Here is a 17,839-nt window from a genome sequence, read left to right on the forward strand (position 1 = left end):
TTTTCATCACCTGTTCATACAACTTTAGAAATGGATTTTCTTAAAGAATTCCAAATTCTAAAAAGACTCATTGATTTTTTTAAAATCTCATCATCAATTTGGACATATTGGAAGCAACAGAAATTTTATGTTAAGCTACAAATTTAAAATATATTTTAATAAAAAAACAGTAGTTTAAAGTTTATATGTACTTATATCACACTTTTATCTTCAGAGTAACCTTGTGATGCAGTTATTACAGGCATTACCATCATTTCACAGATCAGGAAACTGAGGCTTAGTACTCACTCAGCTAGCAAGTCTATTCAAAAACCTAAGTTTTAAAAAATCTTAGTATTTATGAAATACCAATAATGAACAACATAAAATTTAGGATCATATATATAAAGCTGGAAAGAACCCTGGCAATCATCTAATCCAATTCTCTCATTTTTTAACAGGATGAGGAAACTAAGGTCAAGAGAAATTATATCACACAGGCATAAGTGTTAGAGGCACTACTGAATTCAGAACTTCCTAATGCCAAATTTAGTACTTAGCAAGGTTCTGCAGTCTCTGCTCTCTAACAATGATAAAAGGCATTAGGATATTCTTTTCTTAGAAAAGCTAACTCCTCAGTCTCTTTGTCTAAAAAGAATTGAAACCACATAGATAGTTTTATTTTCACAAACTATCACAATTGTTTTTCCATTTTAATCAAGCATCATCATTCTATGTGTTGAATATCTAAGGATAGTTCTCCATTCTCTTATAGAAGATACTAAATAAAATGAAAATTCATTTAAATTTTTTTTATTAAAGTTAATATTGTTTAAATTCTTTCCAAGATTAAGGGGCAATTCTCCCCTCCCCTCCCCCAAAATGAGACAATTCACAGTCAAGTAGAAAGGAGAAATTTGGAAAAGGGTGGCCTGACTTCAAATCCTGATTCTAGCACTTATTAGTTTAATGATCTCAGACAAGTTAAATCTCCATCTCCATGGGCCTCAAGCTCTTCCACAGTAAAAAATGAGAGATCTGAATTAGAAAATGGCCACTTCCATCTCCTCCCCAACTAGCTCTTTAGTTAAGACCCTAGGCTCAGAGGCTGCACACACCTTTTGTGGGTACTTTTTTGTTTTTTAAAGGCAAAGGGTTTTTAAATCACAGTTTCTGAATAGTTTCTCTGGTTCACATTATGGCAGTCAATTAAACAGCTGATTTGGAAGATTAAAACATGTCTAAGCTTTCACAGTAGCACTAAGTGAGATCAAGTCCCCTGAGTCAGGTAATTTAGCCATTTTAGCTGTGAAATGAATTCTAAATATAGAAAGGTTTAGGGTTTTCACAACACATCACGTATTAGGGGTTTCAGGGGTATCACTAAAAACATCCAACTTAGTCACCACCACCCACTCTCCAGGCAGAATAGCATACTAAAATTTGCATAAGTAATATTAAATTTCTTCCTATAGAGATTCAAATCCTTCCTAAACCAACTATTACTATTTTTAAATAAGCTGACATTTTGAAATCAAGAAAATCTATTGGATTCATTTAAAGAAAATCAGGACAAGATGGAAAGTTAATTTTTAAAATTTGTCAGTTTCAAATTTTCACTTAAGAAAATTGGGGACAGGGATCTGGTAAAAACCTGTTGCAACTGTAATTTCTTCTTCTGTGCTTTTCTCTGAACAACCAATCAAAGATAAATTGTAAGACAAAATGTCCTGGAACAGCTGTTTCCGGGTAAAAGTGCAATCCTGCATGTGTTGCCTATAAAGTAAAATGACAACAGCACAAAAGAAATAATTATGTACAAAGTTAATTGACATCAAGGCTATACCTTCAATTAAGCAAGATGCCAATGATCAATCAGAACTTACCATTGACAATCATCATCATTACAAGTGCCCGTTAAATCAAAACGGCAGAAACACTGTTTCGGTTCAATCATATTACTGTACGATACTGAACTGAGGTAAAGTTTTTCCTTGGTTCGGAAAAAAGGACTAAATCTAACAAAGAGGAAAAAAATTAAGTTAAAAAGGCATCCCCAGTCAAACAATTTTATCTTTACTATTTTTAAAAAACATTTTACACCTTGTTTCCAATAAAGGTGTGTTCAATGGATGTTTAAGTGACTTTGGAAAACATGCAGAATAAGTAGCTATGGTTTGCTACATTTATATTCAAAAGAATTAAAGAAATCAGAAAGAAAAATATGAACATCAAGCAGTCACTTGAAATTTTAATGGCTTTTCTAGAAGTTGTTTTGGCAGAGATTTCAAGACCTAAGAAATAACATTAAGTATAACCCAGCAATCTCCTGCCAACTGAACAAGGAGGCAGATCACCACAACCATTATTTTTGTTACATTACTGCCTATAGTAGACATTGAGTACAATTAATTTAGCATTTGATTTTTTACATTTAATATTTTTGTGTGTGTGACCTAGTAGTTTGTTTTCTAACAACATCATGTGGTCCTAAGAATGATATATATAGCTTTAATGTTCCCATTTACAAGACAACTTAATTCTTTCGATTCTAAAGTCTCTAATAGTTTCTTTAGTGAATGTAAGCTCCTAGAACACAACTTTAGTTCTCTTGAGTCTTTGTATTCCCTAAGAGCTTGGTGAATAGATAGTGCTTAATAAAGGCAAGCTAATTTATTTTCCCCTTTAATCTTTATATTAGATTTGTCTAGCTCTCAGCAGAAAATATTCAATTCTACTATTGTTTTATTATCTTTTTACAACATCTCATGTCATCTGTGGGGTAAGTTTAGTATTTACACTGGCTCTTTGTTTTAGGGCTCCTCTAAGCATAACACAATTTTCCTTTTTTATCACTACTAATCTTATAACTTAACTGAAAGAATACTAACTGCTCATGGATAAGCTATTGCGATGTAAGAATGATGATACTACCTAAATAAATTTACAGATTTCATGCTATACCAAAGCAGCATGAGTATACTTGAGGAACAGCTCAGTGGATAGAACCAGGACTGGAGATGGAAGGTCCTAGATTCAAATTATTTCAGACACTTCCTAGCCGGATGACCCTGAGCAAGTTACTTACTCCCCTCTTGCCTAGCCTTTACTATTCTAATTCCTTGGAACCATACTTATGTATTATATATAAGAAATAAGAAATGTAAACCTTAAAGGAAATAAAAAGTACTAATGAAGAATAGCAATTCAGGCCTAAAATCATACTACCGACTAAAAATTTTTGAAAACTAAAAAGTAATTTGGCAGAAATCAAGTTTAGATCAATTTTTTGTATCAATTACCATTATAAATTTAAAATGGAATAATAAATGTCAGATTTAAACGATATGTTGTTTAGATTTGCTCAACATTTCCCCCCTCTTTTTTTTCATTCTTTGTCACAAGAGATGGCTTTCTTGAACCCAAAGAGAAAGATATACTGGAAAATGTAGGTGATATATAACCTAAGATAAGAGAAAAACTACTTTAAAAGAAAAAAATATACGTTTGAAAGAGATAGAGTACATGGAGAAAAGTATGAGGCAAAACAAAGGAAGTAAAGTGTTGGGGACCTGATTGAATGCCAAATGAAGAGTGTATACATTAGGTAAAGAGACATTGAAGAATTTTAAGCACAGGAGTTATAAAAGAGATCGAAAAATAAGAAAGTTTAATATGGAAAGCAATGTGAAGTATTTTTAAAAAAGGAAAAGGATAGAGGACAATTAGACCTGACAAGCTATTGAAATCCAGCTAAGTGCTAGTGACAGTCAGGAAAAATATTTCTTAAAAACATGTCAATGGCTAAACAAACAATACTGCTAGAAATCTTTCCCAAGACATATGTGTAATTGATCTCTTCTATTTCTTTTATATAAAAGAAATGAAAGGTTTGGGTTCAAATACTGCAAACATCTACTCTATATTATCTGAGTGGTCTTGGGCAAGTTACCGAACCCTCCTCAGGTCTCAAGTTTCATCATCTCTAAAATAAGGGAAAGGACAAAGTAATCTCTAAGAGCTCATCAGGCTCTAATTAATATCTGTAAACCTCAAAATTCCTTAGACTTATAAATGTTGGAAATTTCACCATTGGGATATTTCATACTTGGAAAATTTCTTACTGATAGTCTATTGGAATGGGAACCCCATTGGCATGGGAGGTTCCTTCTCTTCCCTTCTTAAGATTACTTTAGGACAGAAACCTTTTGCTGAACAATGGAAAGGACTTTGACCTATGCTTAAGCATAGAACAGGAATTTCTTTGAGTCATGATTGATTTTAGAATTGATACAATGGAGATACTTGGAATCAATCTCCAACCTATTCAGTCCTAACAGGATTGAGGAAGGGCTGCAGCCTAGATCAAAATTTAATTATTCCAATCTCTACCCTACTCAGGTTAACAGGATTTAGAAAGGGCTGTAGCAAAGGAGCAAAGATTTAATCATTTGAAAATATGACCTTCAACAGACATGTGCAAAGCCTCTGGGCGGTCCTGGGTTAAGCTAGAGCCTCCATTGGCACAGGGAAATTGATGGACAGGGATTGGTAGATGTGAGAACTGAGGGGAGGCAACTTGGATGGTTTCCTTAAAGATCAGGGGGGTCTGAGGACTCGGGGGTGGTTGAGGAGTTGATCGGAGTGGTGGCAGTGTACTCTGGGAAGCTTGCTCTGAAAGAAGCTGAAGGTGGGGGCCTCTGAGACTGTTTCTCCATTTTGGTCACGTGAGTAATAGGGACTGATCTCCTTTCTTTGCCCCAGCTATCTAAGGGCTTGGGCCTTTTGGCCCAGCCTAAACAGAAGGGGTATTTAAGCCCTATTCCTTTCTCTCCCTTTTTCTCTCTCTCTATCTCTAATTCCTTTCTTCCTCCTATTGTAATTAAACTCCATAAAAGATTGACTGCAAACTTGAGTTTTCATTTAGGAATTACATAGCTGAATTCCTTGGCGACCTTAAATTAATATATATCAGTCTTTTAAAGTGATTCCCTTATAACAATCTGAAACCTTACCCTAGGTACAGAAACTACATAGAGTCAAGAACTTTTAAGGATTAATAGCACAACCTCTTTTGGCACTTAGTCCCATAGTTTAAAAAGAGAAAAATAAAATCCACAAAATCTCACAAGCTTTTTAAAAATAACCACCACCAATTCTGATTACACTTCACCAACCCCCCCCACCCCCATCTCTCGCATCCTCTCTTCCTCTTTCCTCACTCCACAGTGTTAAAAGAATTGAAAGCAATTTCACATCCAGGAATTTCAATTTTGTTTCCTACAATCCAGGAGTTAAACTTAATTCTCTGAATGAAAGTCTATTTTTATAAATGTACTTGCTTTCAGCAAATACCAACATTGTCAATGACAACAGAAAAACACCACTGAATTCTCTTGTACCTGTAGGACTTAAAAACAAGAAGAGGGCTATGGTATGGTCCAAATGGAAATGGTTTTCCTTCTGTTTGTTTGTTCTGTGATGCAACAATATCCACATCCACAGAAATTTCCTAAAAAACAAAACAATTATATTACTAAAGCCAAAAACGTTTTAGAAAACAAAATAACTTTCAAAAATAAACTGTAACCTACTTGACCACGTAAAAACTTTTCTGAAATGGCAGTACTTTTTGAAATCAGCTCCTTCAGGCTATCTTCATTAGCATGCAATCTTTTTAATTCATCAATATTTAAACCAAGAAAGAGTTCAGGTTTCTCCACAGTGCTTTTACTGGGTTTGTTTATGCATTCCTTATTAGGTGTATCTGTGTGTTTAAGGTTAGGTTTGGTGAAAGCATTGGATTCCCGGAATGATCTCCTTCGTTCTCTGCTTGAAGTAGACAGAATTTCATCATCAACATCATTTTCTTCACTGTCTAGAGTCAATTTGTCTTGTGTTAGATCATGAAGAGAAGGCTGAGGTAAAGAAAATTCAGGTTCTTCTTCCAAAATAGGGGTCGCATTTGATTGTTCTTTTGTTTTAAGGGCACGGGCTTCTTTTAGTTTTTGAATCTTTAGGGCATACTCATACTCTAGCTGCTGTAATCTTTTTTTTTCCAAAGCAATCATTTCAGCTGAATGCTTTTTCGGACTTGATGCAGGGGAGCTGTCTAGTTTTATCATTTTGTTTGGCTGGAAAAAGAAAGCATTCATGTTCATGTTTTTCTGTATCACAAAGACATTAGAAAATGGTCATTACCTACCTTTAGTCAGTCATTTCACTCAAGTCTAAAAAACAGTTGTTAAATTCTGAATCCTCCAAGAGGTATATACAATCACAAATCCATTCAAATAACTTGTTCTCTCTTGCTAATAATAGTAGCTACATTTATAAAGCACATTTAAGTTTGCAAATCATTTTACATATATTAATTCATTATCCTCATAATCAATGTGATAGGAATTATGATCATCCCTGTTTTCCAAATAAAGAAATTGAGGAAGATACAAGTTAAGTGACTAGTCCTAGGTCACAAAGTCAGTATTTAGAGACTATGACTCCTAACTGCCTCTAGAATTTTTATTCAAAGAATAAGGAAATTATAACCACCCCACCATGAAAAGACAGGATTTTTTTCCCCAAAAGAAAGTAGTACTTCTGTAAGCAACTTACTCCGAAGTAATCTTGCTCCAGTTTACGTTTTCCTATTTCTTTACTAGCCACTGCTTTTGCTCGAGCAAGTTCTTCTCCATATTTGAGTGCCAGTGCTTTCTTAACTGTAACTCGCTGCTGAACTCTGTGAATCTGCAAGTATAAGAAAAGTTCTAACCTATTACAGAGATATGTACCTTTGAAGAAATATCCTCATCAATTCAAGAAACTTAAGTTCATTATAAATGAAATTTTTTTATCTAAAAAAATGTGATATATGGATTGAATCTACTTAGTGGGAATTTTTCTTTTCTTTAAAGTGCAAACAAGTAAATTCTATATGAATTTACAGAGGTCAGGTTGTATACAGGCATGAAAGGTCTCTGGGCCTGGTAAGAAGCAATATGTTTTGCAGAATGAGGGCAAAAGGGAAATGTGAAATTATAGGTGTTTTAAGCCCAAAATGTAGTATTACTTGTTCCTGAAGCTTTTTCAAAAACATCCTGTTAACATTAAGGATTTTTTCTGTTGCTTGAAGCTGTTCTGTAAGTTTCACAATTTTTGTTTCAGCATTCCTAACAGATTCCCTCTTCTTAGCCTCTTGCTGCAAGAGATTCTTTAACACAGACTCATCTTTCATCAGGAGAAGTCTAATTGGAAAAGACAAAACACAAAATAATGAGAAGAAAAAAGCCTGGAGATTGTACAACCCAAAGTAACTTTACATAAACTGGTTAGCCACAGGCGTTTAAAAAAAGAGATTTCACAGATTCATACTTAACATAAAAAAAGGTTAAGCCTACAAAGAATAGCCTTTCTGAGTTAACTTTCAAGGAAAAATTATGCAAACAACCTAGAAGAAAAATGCAAATTAAAACAATTTTATATCACAACCATTCCACTGACAATGACAATGACTGGACCACCATTGGTGGGCTGTGGAGTGGTGCTACCAAATCCAGAAAGTCACTAAACCATTCATACTCTTTGACTCAGCAATACCCATTACAAGTAAGATCTGCTTTCCTCCACCCCTATAATAGGGATCAAAAACAGAGGCAAGACCTCCATATGTACAGAAATACTTAGAGCAGCACTTTTTGTCATAGCAAATAACTAGAAACCAGTTAGATGTTAACTAATTGGGGTTAATATATGTAATAGAATTAGGTCTAATTCTAGGTCTAATGCAGGTCTAAATAAATGTTTCTTGTATTTGGTAATAATTTTCTAATTCATAATTTTAAGTTTAAAACCTACTTCAAAAATAGAGATAGGGAACAGCTGGGTAACTCAGTGGATTGAGAACCAGGCCTGGAGACTGGAGGTCCTAAGTTCTAATCTGGCCTCAGACACTTCCCAGCTGTGTGACCCTGGGCGAGTCACTTAAGCCCAATTGCCTAACCCTTACCACTCTTCTGCCTTGGAACCAATACACAGTGTATTGATTTCAAGACAGAAGGTAAGGGTTAAAAAAAAAAATAAAAGAGATAAAGTATGTTTTGTAACACACCCAAAACAACATATGCTTATGAAAATTTAAAAGGATAGGAATATTTTATCAAATATATTTAGCTAGTTATTATAAATATCTAATTTAATTCATGCAAAAAAGGTAGATATTTGTTACCTACAAATTACTTTGGCGCCTTTAAATCTATATGCATATAATCACTTCTACCTTAGGCTAACTGCTGGTCATAAACATCACAAATTATCCTTGGAAACCAAATACTGGAAGTACTCGATTTTTGAGAAAACATACTGAACATAGACTTAAAATACAGTCACCACTCGCTATGTTGCAGTTCACTTATCACAGCTTCATTGTATCATGGTTTTTTTTTTTTATCTAATTTTGTATCACAGAGTTTTCACTATATTGTGGGATTTTGCAAATGAATACCATACTGTAAAAATGGAAATGCAGTACACATTTGCACATATTTGTCAACGTGAGATTATACACTATTGGCTGATGGAATAAAAGATGACCAACCACAGCGCTGTGTTCTGTATACTGGGTGCTGATTGGCTCAGTGACTGTAGCATCAGTCTGTTTACTCTCCTGCTATTTCGCCAATTTTCACCTATCACAGGGGTCTCTGGAATATAACTCCCTTGATAGGTGAGAGATCACTATATATGCAATGCTAAAATTTTAGTGTTTCAGTTAAAGGGAAAACTTCCATTCTAATTTTAATACTAAATACTACTTGCAATATTAAATACTACAACTGGAAAAAGTTTCATTATAATTATAGAAATCATTCTGAAATTGCCTACACAATTAGAAATGCTGTATCTCCTTAATAATTAACTTTTAAGTGTTTGTATTTTAAAGAATCAAGCAATTTAACTATTGTTATGATCTTTTTACCTTTGATGAATGAAGTTATTAATCTCATCATTTTAAAGTATTACACGCAAGTATATTTTTGACATCCAATTACTGAAACAGGCTAGAAAGTGGCTTGGATTTTCTCACTGGAGTCCCTTGAACCAACATCAGAAATGGTACAAACCCAACCAAGAGCAAGCAAGGAAGGAAAATTATAGCTCGTAACTCTTAATGACAAGTACATAAAGTTCTCACTTTATATATATGAAGTTGACCATTGCATAGATCTCTACGAAGAGAGATTTTTACATAATGGACCTAAGAAAGGGGGCAGTACACCATGTGTAAGGAAAAGGCTATAAGAAAGTTCAAGGACAAGTGGGGACAAGAAACAGAAGCAAAAGCAGAAAAAAACTCAGGAGCTGCAGATAGATACACCGTACCCAAGCAAACAGATGACAGACACGCAAGGGCCAGACTTGTACAAGTGGGTAAAGCAGGAGAAAGAGCTAGCCTCTCAGTCCCCAAGGCCCATCCCCACGCCCAGCAGAGATGTCACCTCCATTATGTTTTCAGATGGAGGGGTTTTCTTAAGGTTATTTGTTTTGTTTTGTTTTGTTTGGAGGGGGAAGGGAGGCAGCACATGCCTCTTTCAAAAGTGCCAAAAATAGGCACAGAAAAAGCATAGTACTTGACAATAAAGTTAATATTTTTTAATATGAATTTCTTTCAGAATTCTTTAAGTAGAATCAAATTTGCACAAAATTACCCCCCAAAAATTACAAATAATTCATTCGTTTATTTCAGTTTGATGTTAAATGAAACAAAATTTAATGAAATGCCCAACATTTCTAAAGAAAAATATACCACATTTCTGAACCTGAATAAGTGTTACCCTTCAAAGTAGTTACCTTCTGTTCAAGTGATATTTTTTAATCTTTTAATTTTTTAATTCTTTGGAAACTGCCATAACTTCCATAGCTACATAAAAAAGTCTTTGCCACAATTACTAAAAATTATTACCCAAAATGGTCCACTTGCTTAAGGGACTTGCTCCTTAAAAAGTTCTAGACATTTCCAAAAACCAAGCAAAGATATGCAAAGTGTAGGGCCAGTGGCAGTTACTACTTACTTACTCTTTGGAGTTGAGTTCCAAAGGGAATCCAAAGTGGGAACATGACATAGTCATGAACAGTAACTACTTTTAAAGAGATCTCTCATTTCCATGTATCATTTCTGATATATTTGTTATTTTTAATTATATTACTTGCCTTATACCTTGTAGTTCTTTCAATTAAATCCAAAATTATGATAAAAGATGTCAATCATTTTAGGTTTCACCATATTATCAATAAGAAAGGTACAGTGTTATAAAGTGGATGAAGAGCTGGTCAGGAAATAGGAAGGCCTGGTTTGAGCCCTACTTCTAACATAAGCTAGCTATTTAACAGTCAGCAAATCATTTAATTTCTCAGTGCCATAGGCAACTCTGAAACTAAATTGTAGAGCAAAGTACTAATCTGTATTAGTAGAATTTTTCTTATGCTAATGAAATCACAGGTTCATGTTAAAAAAATCTGCCCAATAAAAAGTTTCCTCTTCTTGTGAAACAGAATACCAATTCAATCAACCACAAGAGAACTATGCACCAATTATTCCTATTATTGGTTGAGATAATAAAAGACTTACTTGTGTTTCTTAAGTTTCGCTTCTGCATCTGTCACCTGCTTAGTAACCATTGCTATTCTACCAACCCCATCAATTTCACCATCAGAGTTAGCAGGAGATGATGAGCTTGTCTTCAGCTGATCTGATTTTATTAAACGCTGTTTCTCTCGACTAAAAGCAAAGTAAAAAATAGAAAGGTGCATTATTATTCTAATAATCAAAAATAGGTGGGAGGAATATATAATAAATAAAAATTTTAAAACAATGTAAATTTGTAAAAACTGAGTACATGTGCTAAACAATAAACCAAGAACATTATTAATAAAAAAAAATGCTGATTTGAATAACCTGAGGGAACCTTATTTCCTGAGGAACAATCAATCAACCAGCATTTATGTAGCATGCACTGTCAGTTGCTGGAGAATTCAAACTATTACTCTCTCCTACTTTCTTTTTGGTTCTATTTTTTGATGTGGTAAAAACATATTCATTCCTATACATGATCATCTGGCTCCCCCTCCTGGGTAATGGGTATAAATAACATTTAACCTCCTCAGGTGGAAAAGAAAAATCGTCCTCAATAATGTCTATACTTAGTGTTTAAAGTTATTTTCTAAATAGCCAAAACTTTAGAAAATTAACTGCATAACAATGCTACTCACCTGGCAATCTCCTCTTTTAATAATCTATATTCAATCTTCTTGTCTTCTGGTAAAGCTTCAGGTGTTCTCATAGGGTCATTTTCCTTTTCTGATTTGGGTGGGGCTTTTGGTTTTGAAGCCTAAGAGAAACAATTTAAAATCAAGTAGAACATATTCTCAACAATAAATGCAATAGAAACAGATGCAATGAATTTTTAAGTTGGCAAATTTTTGTAACTAAAACTATCTCTTAGCATAGTAACATATTTTCTAAGTGGCACTATATTAGGGAAACAATAAGGCAACTTGCTATTTTTGATAACCTCTGTATTTCCTTTGATAATTTCTGACAGTGCAGATACGTAATATCTCCAAGTCTTAATCCCTTAAAAAATATCTTAAGAATTAAGTCATTTAATTCACAGGGGGAAAATTTCTTGTTCTTTATTTAAAGTGCCAAAAAAGTTATCTTCTCTTCTTCCTCCTATGGTCCTGCTTACCTCTGCAGTCCTTCTTGCTTCTTTAATCATGGATTCTAATCCTCCAAATACACTATTTGTTGAATTGGAGGGTTCCCCATCAGATTCACTATCATCAGAATCATTTAATGTTACCACCACTGATTTGTGTTTAGGAAGCTGTAAATATAAAACATGTTATTGGTAAAAAAAAAGATATCTCTTTTCTAAAGGACAGAATCACTCTCAATAAAAAGCTAAAGGTCACACAGTCCAAATAATAAAAAGCTAGAGGTCACACAGTCCAAATTCATACTTAAAGCATCTCTTTTATAATATTCCTAATAGTCACCCAGCCTCAATGCTATAACTTTCAAGTGATAGGGAACTCAGTATTTCATAAGCCTATACATTCCATTTTGGTGTAGTTCTCTTTGTTAGGAAGCTATTTCCTTATTTCAAGATGAACTCTACCACCCTCTTATTTCTACCTACTCGCTCTTTAGGCTCAAAGTGAGGAATATAATTTTTTTTTTCAAAACCCTTACCTTCTGTCTTAATATCAACTCTAAAACAAAATTTTGAGCAACAAGAACTAGAAGTGTATAAGGCCAGATTTGAACTCAGGTCCTCCAGACTCCAAGCCTAACACTCTATCCACTGTTTCGTAGCTGCCACAGGTATGTTATTTTAATTTAATCCTATTCCAAACTGTCCTGGTTATATTTCCTGAGAAATTTCACATTCAATTATGGAGTTATCCATCTCTTATAATAAATGTATTCTCTATTACCAGAAAATTACTAACACATTTTAAGCATAATAAGAAGCCTTACAAAAATGTTATCAGCTAAAATTTCAAGGACTTAAATGTAACTAATCAAAACCATTATCTTTTGCTATAAAGAATTCCAAGTTCCTTTGCATTTCAAAACACAACCAGTTTCTGACTGAATACATGAATTATTATGGTTGAGATATATGTATACACAAAATCATATATATATATATATATATATATATATATATATATATATATATATATATATATAGTGTGTATGTGTGTGTAACCTCAAAAGATTTTATTACAGAATCAAAAACTGAAACCAAAATTCTATATTATTCCTATTCAAAGCCTCCAAAAAGCTATGTATGTGATACAATTTCTATTAAGTGCCAAATACAATTTAATAATCAAAGAGAATTGACATAAACCACATTTTAAAAAAGTACTACAGGTATCTTGACTTTACAGGTGAGGAAACTTAACACAAGTTCTCTCTTATGACTAAGCCAGGTCTTCTGTGCTTTTATTCAATTTAAACTATTAACTAAACTATTCACAATTTTCTCCCTATCAACCTAGAGGCCAAGATTATTATCTTTAAATCTCCTTTATTTAGTATGCTACATTATATGGATACAATGTTGGGCTTAGGAGTCAAGAAAACCTAACACTGCCTCCTGATACTATTACCTGTGATGTAACCAGTAGTCAAACTACTTTGCCTTCTCTGACTCTCTTCTTCCAAAGTTATCCAATGAGGATAACAGTACCTCAACCTAACTCATTGTTGTGGTGAGTATAAAACAAGGTAACAAACAAGATTAAAGGTTTAAAACACATTATATAAATATTATCAATCATTATTCTACAAAATCTTTCTAACATAACTAGGTCCATGCACAGATGATTTATTATGGGGAAAAAAGTCTGTTTTATGTGGAAGAACCACAATTCATATAAAGTAAAATAACTTCACAAAGAGTCAAACAGTTACCTAGGGAAGGGAAAACAGCAAAGAGGAATAGTTATAAAGCATCACTATTCATTCTATTTCTCCTAATCTGAAAACCCAAGCTGGCCTAATCTAGTGGTCTTTGTAGAGTCAGATAACTGATAAAATTTCTAAGTTTCTAAACTAATCAGAACAATACACAATAATGCCGATCTTAACCTTAGAAAGCTGGCTAATTTCATGAAACAATAGCAAAATTTTGCCATTTTGGTAATCTAGAAGTGATCTCTCTCCATATATATTATTTTGGTAGATTTTTTTTTAAAAGATTAAGCTACTTCTTACCGATATCACTGTACGTGGAAGACGAGGTCCTCTGTGAAACTTTGGGTTCTGTATTCTAGGCTGAGATACAGTGTTAATACTGACTATTGAAAGATTGCTTCTTGGCACAGGCTGAGAATTGTTGGGAACTGGAGGAGAAGGTGGGCCACTATTACTGGATGTTTCCTAAGTGGGGAAAAAAACACAAAGATTGTTAATTTTAAGTGGAAAAAAATCTTTCTAATATTTATGCTATTATAGGTACTAGGCTCATTCCAAATTGTATGAAAAAGATCAACTCCAAATAAAGAGCTAAATGAGAACAATGCTAACTTAGCTCAATATTGCCATCTAGAGGTTCACGACCCCAAATTACCTCAGATTTAAAGGCTCTTTTGTTAGCTAGAGATTTAAGTAACTCTTCCCGAAGCAGCATTTCTTCTTCCTCTTCTTCATCTGCAAAAGGTGGTTTAGGAGGCTGTTCGGGGTCTTCTGGAGGAAGGGGTGGGAGAGGAGGAAGAGGAGGAGGAAGCTCAAGAGAAACACAAATACTCTCAACATAAGGTTGGCTCAAAGGCGGCATGGCCTAAAGATGTTTCAAAAAAAAGAAAAAGAAAAAAAGATGAGTAAATAACAAATGTAATAATAAACAGAAAAAAGTTTTAATGTGGAGAGAACTTTATTGTTATTTTAGGCATGATTACATTAAATGCACAATTAATTTTTTTTAACTCCTCTCATATACCATATAATTTGGATTAAAAGCTCCTCCTTACACATTATCTTTGAACTTCTATGTACCTAGTTTATTCAAAGAGCCAAAGGCCCTACAACTTTTCTCATAGCCAAGGACCTGCCCCCAAACTACTTTCTGAAACCACTAGGAAGATGCAAGGAAGAAAATAAAGCAATGTCTTCATTCCCATCTCTAGCCCCAATTCAAATTTAAAATGTTAACTACCCACCAAAGCAATGTCTAACAAAAGAGGGGTTGAATTAGGGTGAAAAGATCTCTTCCAGCTACAAACATGAGCTTCAAAAAAACCATGGACTCCCTCCACAGGGGTTAGGAGAGAGGCCCATTGGGGAATATGTATAGAAAAGGAAGGAAAATGGATGTTCATTCTAAAGAATTCTCCAAAGGGATCTTATTTCCTTAATTATAGATTGCATTTATTTAAAGGCATTCACTAGTATCCACATAAGCTCTAAAATTATTTAATCCTAACAGTTATGAAAAGAGAATTTTTCTGTAGTTTGTTTTAAAAGAACTTGGCAGCTCCAAGGGATATTCTATGAAGCCTTCCCTGTTCCCTCCCCTTATTTGTGCTTTCTCCCAACTAATTATTACACTGCCTATCTTTCTCTATGTATGTGTCACACACACACATATATATTGTTAGTCCAAAAGAACATAGGCTATTTAAAAGTAAAAGCTGTTCCTTTTTTTTTTTGCTTTTGTTTCCCCCCAGTACTTAGCATATGAGTTTTTAATCAATGTTCACTAAATTAAACCAATTGTTGTCTAACTCAATCTCCTGTAACATATAAAAGGGGAGGAAGAAAGTTCAAAGATCTGGTCCTAACCTAATAGGATTTAGATTTTTAGATCAGATTTTGAAAAGACAATGCTTATGCTTACACACAAGGTTGGGTGGGTGACATTGAGGTATTTGTTCCTCCTCCTTTCTGGATGGCTATACATTATACTGTCCTATACAGCTGCTCTTTTCTCATTGTATTATATAAAGGTGATAGTCTCGAATAATAATTTTACGTACAGTAAGACCTCGTTTTACTTGACCAAAATGTTCCACGACTCTCTGCATAAGCTGAAAATCAAGTATAATAGCAAACCCCATTATTTAATTAGTATTTCTTATACGAACATACCATGACACTTCACAACTTTCTCGAGCTTATCAGAGCTACTAGTTATCACTGCTCTTGAACATTGGAGCCAAGATTAATAACTAAATAGTATTAAAGAAACAAAGAGAAGTGCACTACTCTGATATGGACACAACTTTTTACAAGGGAGAACTCTGGACAAAGACTAATACAGGAAGCAAACATTTAGTGTTCAACAATGTAATGATCCACACTAATGTTCCCCAGAATGAGTGAGATTGGGCACAATCCTTCGAGACAATCCTGCTTGGGAAAATGGTGGGATTTAGTGCATAATTTAAAAGGTTTTTTATTCATTAAAACGAGGTCCTACTGTAGATACCAAGGTAAAATTAACCCAATGGGGCTTTACTTTCCTTGTGTTACACAGTCTAAAACATGATCAATTTGGGAAGACAAGATTTGACTCTTAAAAACAAAATTTTGGAAGACAGAATTTAACATAAATTAAAAGGATGCTCACAATAGTCTGTATCAAGATGCCTGGATAGAAATCAGATAAAAATCAGGAGAAAAATTGAGGCAATATCTGTACTGCCTAGATTAGCAAAATTCAATAAAAATTTGGCACAATTACTCATGCCTTAGTAAAAGAAAAACCACACATATTTTCTAACTTTAAAAATCCTGAAAACATAAGTTTACACTTCATTGTTTCTTTGTGGGAATTACTATTAGAACTGCTTCTAGTGACAAATTTCTGAGGAAAATATACATAATTAATAAATCAAATCTAATCAAATCAATGAAGCTATGTTAAAAAGGTAAACTGGCAACCGGGTAAAAAAACAGGTTCATCATTCATTTTTTAAAACAGTTCTCTGAACATAGGGTACATACATAGGGTAAAAATATAAACATACAAGACCTATATCATTTCCCAATAAACAAGTGATCAAAGGCTAAAAGCCATTCACAAAAATTGCAAACAACTGAGGAAAAGATTCATCCAAATCACTAATAAGTGAATTGCAGATTAAAACCCTGAGAACCTAATGCCCATCTAGCAAACTGGCAAAAATAAAAGATGGAGATAATTGATATTGGAGTAGCTATAGGGCAACATACACACTAACATACAGTGCTAGGACTGGGAAGTAGTCCAACTATTCAGGAAAGCAACTTTTAAGTATGCTAAAAAAGAGACCTTTGACCTTCTTCCCTAATGAATATATACCTCAGGGGTTCAAAGGTAAAAAGAAAAACCACCCACATGCCAAAATACTCATATTTGCTACATTGTGGAAGTAAAGAACTGGAAACAAAGTAGATGCCTAATAAGTGGGGAAGAAAGGATAAAAACTAACTATGGTAACATGAATACAATAGAATAGTATTATGCCAGCAGAAAACGATGATTATAAATTTGGAAACGTGGGGAGACTTCCATGAACTGATACAGAATGAAGCAAGCAGAACTACAATAATTACACAATGTAATAATGTTGTATAATTAGAAAGACAAAACTTAGCCTCAGACATGAAAAAGCAATGGAAGACTAGAAGAGTGAAATATATCATCAACGTATATGCTACTGAATACAAATTATTAATTGATTTCAATGAACTATTTGGTTTAGAAAAAAATCTTTATTACATTAATTTACTGGGTAAGGGAGGGATATATTTCAACATGAATTGGGGATGTAAAAGCAAAAAAATACAAGTAAAAAAGTTTCCTCCAACAAAGAAGATATAATTAAATGTAGTCTATTGTTCAAATCTTGATACTTTTGAAAGCATCTTTTAACACTCTTATCATCAGTTTTCTGTGAAATATGTACAAGTAGAAGATAAGATAATCCAAAATTGTGACTCAGTTTTGGAATGAGGATTTTATTACAACTATTTGCTCAGGCTAATCTCAAAATCAATTTGTATTTTCATAACCCAAACCAGTTTAAACTACAGAGATGTCCCAAAGTATGCCAAGACAATAAGGAAACCAGAATAGGCTTAAAAAGTGACTGAGAGGGGGCAGCTGGGTAGCTCAGTGGATTGAGAACTAGGCCTAGAGACTGGAGGTCCTGGGTTCAAATCTGGCCTCGGACACTTCCCAGCTGTGTGACCCTGGGCAAGTCACTTGACCCCCATTGCCTAGCCCTTACCACTCTTCTGCCTTGGAGCCAATACACAGTATTGACTCCAAGATGGAAGGTAAGGGTTTAAAAAAAAAAAAAGTGA

At 33.9% G+C, this 17,839-nt stretch overlaps 1 protein-coding gene across 2 annotated transcripts in view; it reads right to left on the reverse strand.

The window, feature by feature from the left end:
• Positions 1-17,839, reverse strand: part of ZFC3H1 (zinc finger C3H1-type containing) — a 61,483-nt gene that overhangs the window by 22,033 nt on the left and 21,611 nt on the right. For both annotated transcript variants that reach the window (XM_007503053.3, XM_007503052.3), the window contains exons 8-18: positions 14,121-14,330; positions 13,766-13,930; positions 11,724-11,861; positions 11,245-11,363; positions 10,604-10,753; positions 7,049-7,223; positions 6,595-6,726; positions 5,574-6,113; positions 5,382-5,491; positions 1,866-1,997; positions 1,634-1,755 (exon numbers count right to left, since the gene is read on the reverse strand). In XM_007503053.3, coding sequence (XP_007503115.1) covers positions 1,634-1,755; positions 1,866-1,997; positions 5,382-5,491; positions 5,574-6,113; positions 6,595-6,726; positions 7,049-7,223; positions 10,604-10,753; positions 11,245-11,363; positions 11,724-11,861; positions 13,766-13,930; positions 14,121-14,330 — 1,993 coding nt within the window. The remainder of the gene's footprint in view (positions 1-1,633; positions 1,756-1,865; positions 1,998-5,381; positions 5,492-5,573; positions 6,114-6,594; positions 6,727-7,048; positions 7,224-10,603; positions 10,754-11,244; positions 11,364-11,723; positions 11,862-13,765; positions 13,931-14,120; positions 14,331-17,839) is intronic.

The sequence above is a fragment of the Monodelphis domestica genome, chromosome 5, assembly GCF_027887165.1.
Source record: "Monodelphis domestica isolate mMonDom1 chromosome 5, mMonDom1.pri, whole genome shotgun sequence".
NCBI lineage: Eukaryota > Metazoa > Chordata > Mammalia > Didelphimorphia > Didelphidae > Monodelphis > Monodelphis domestica.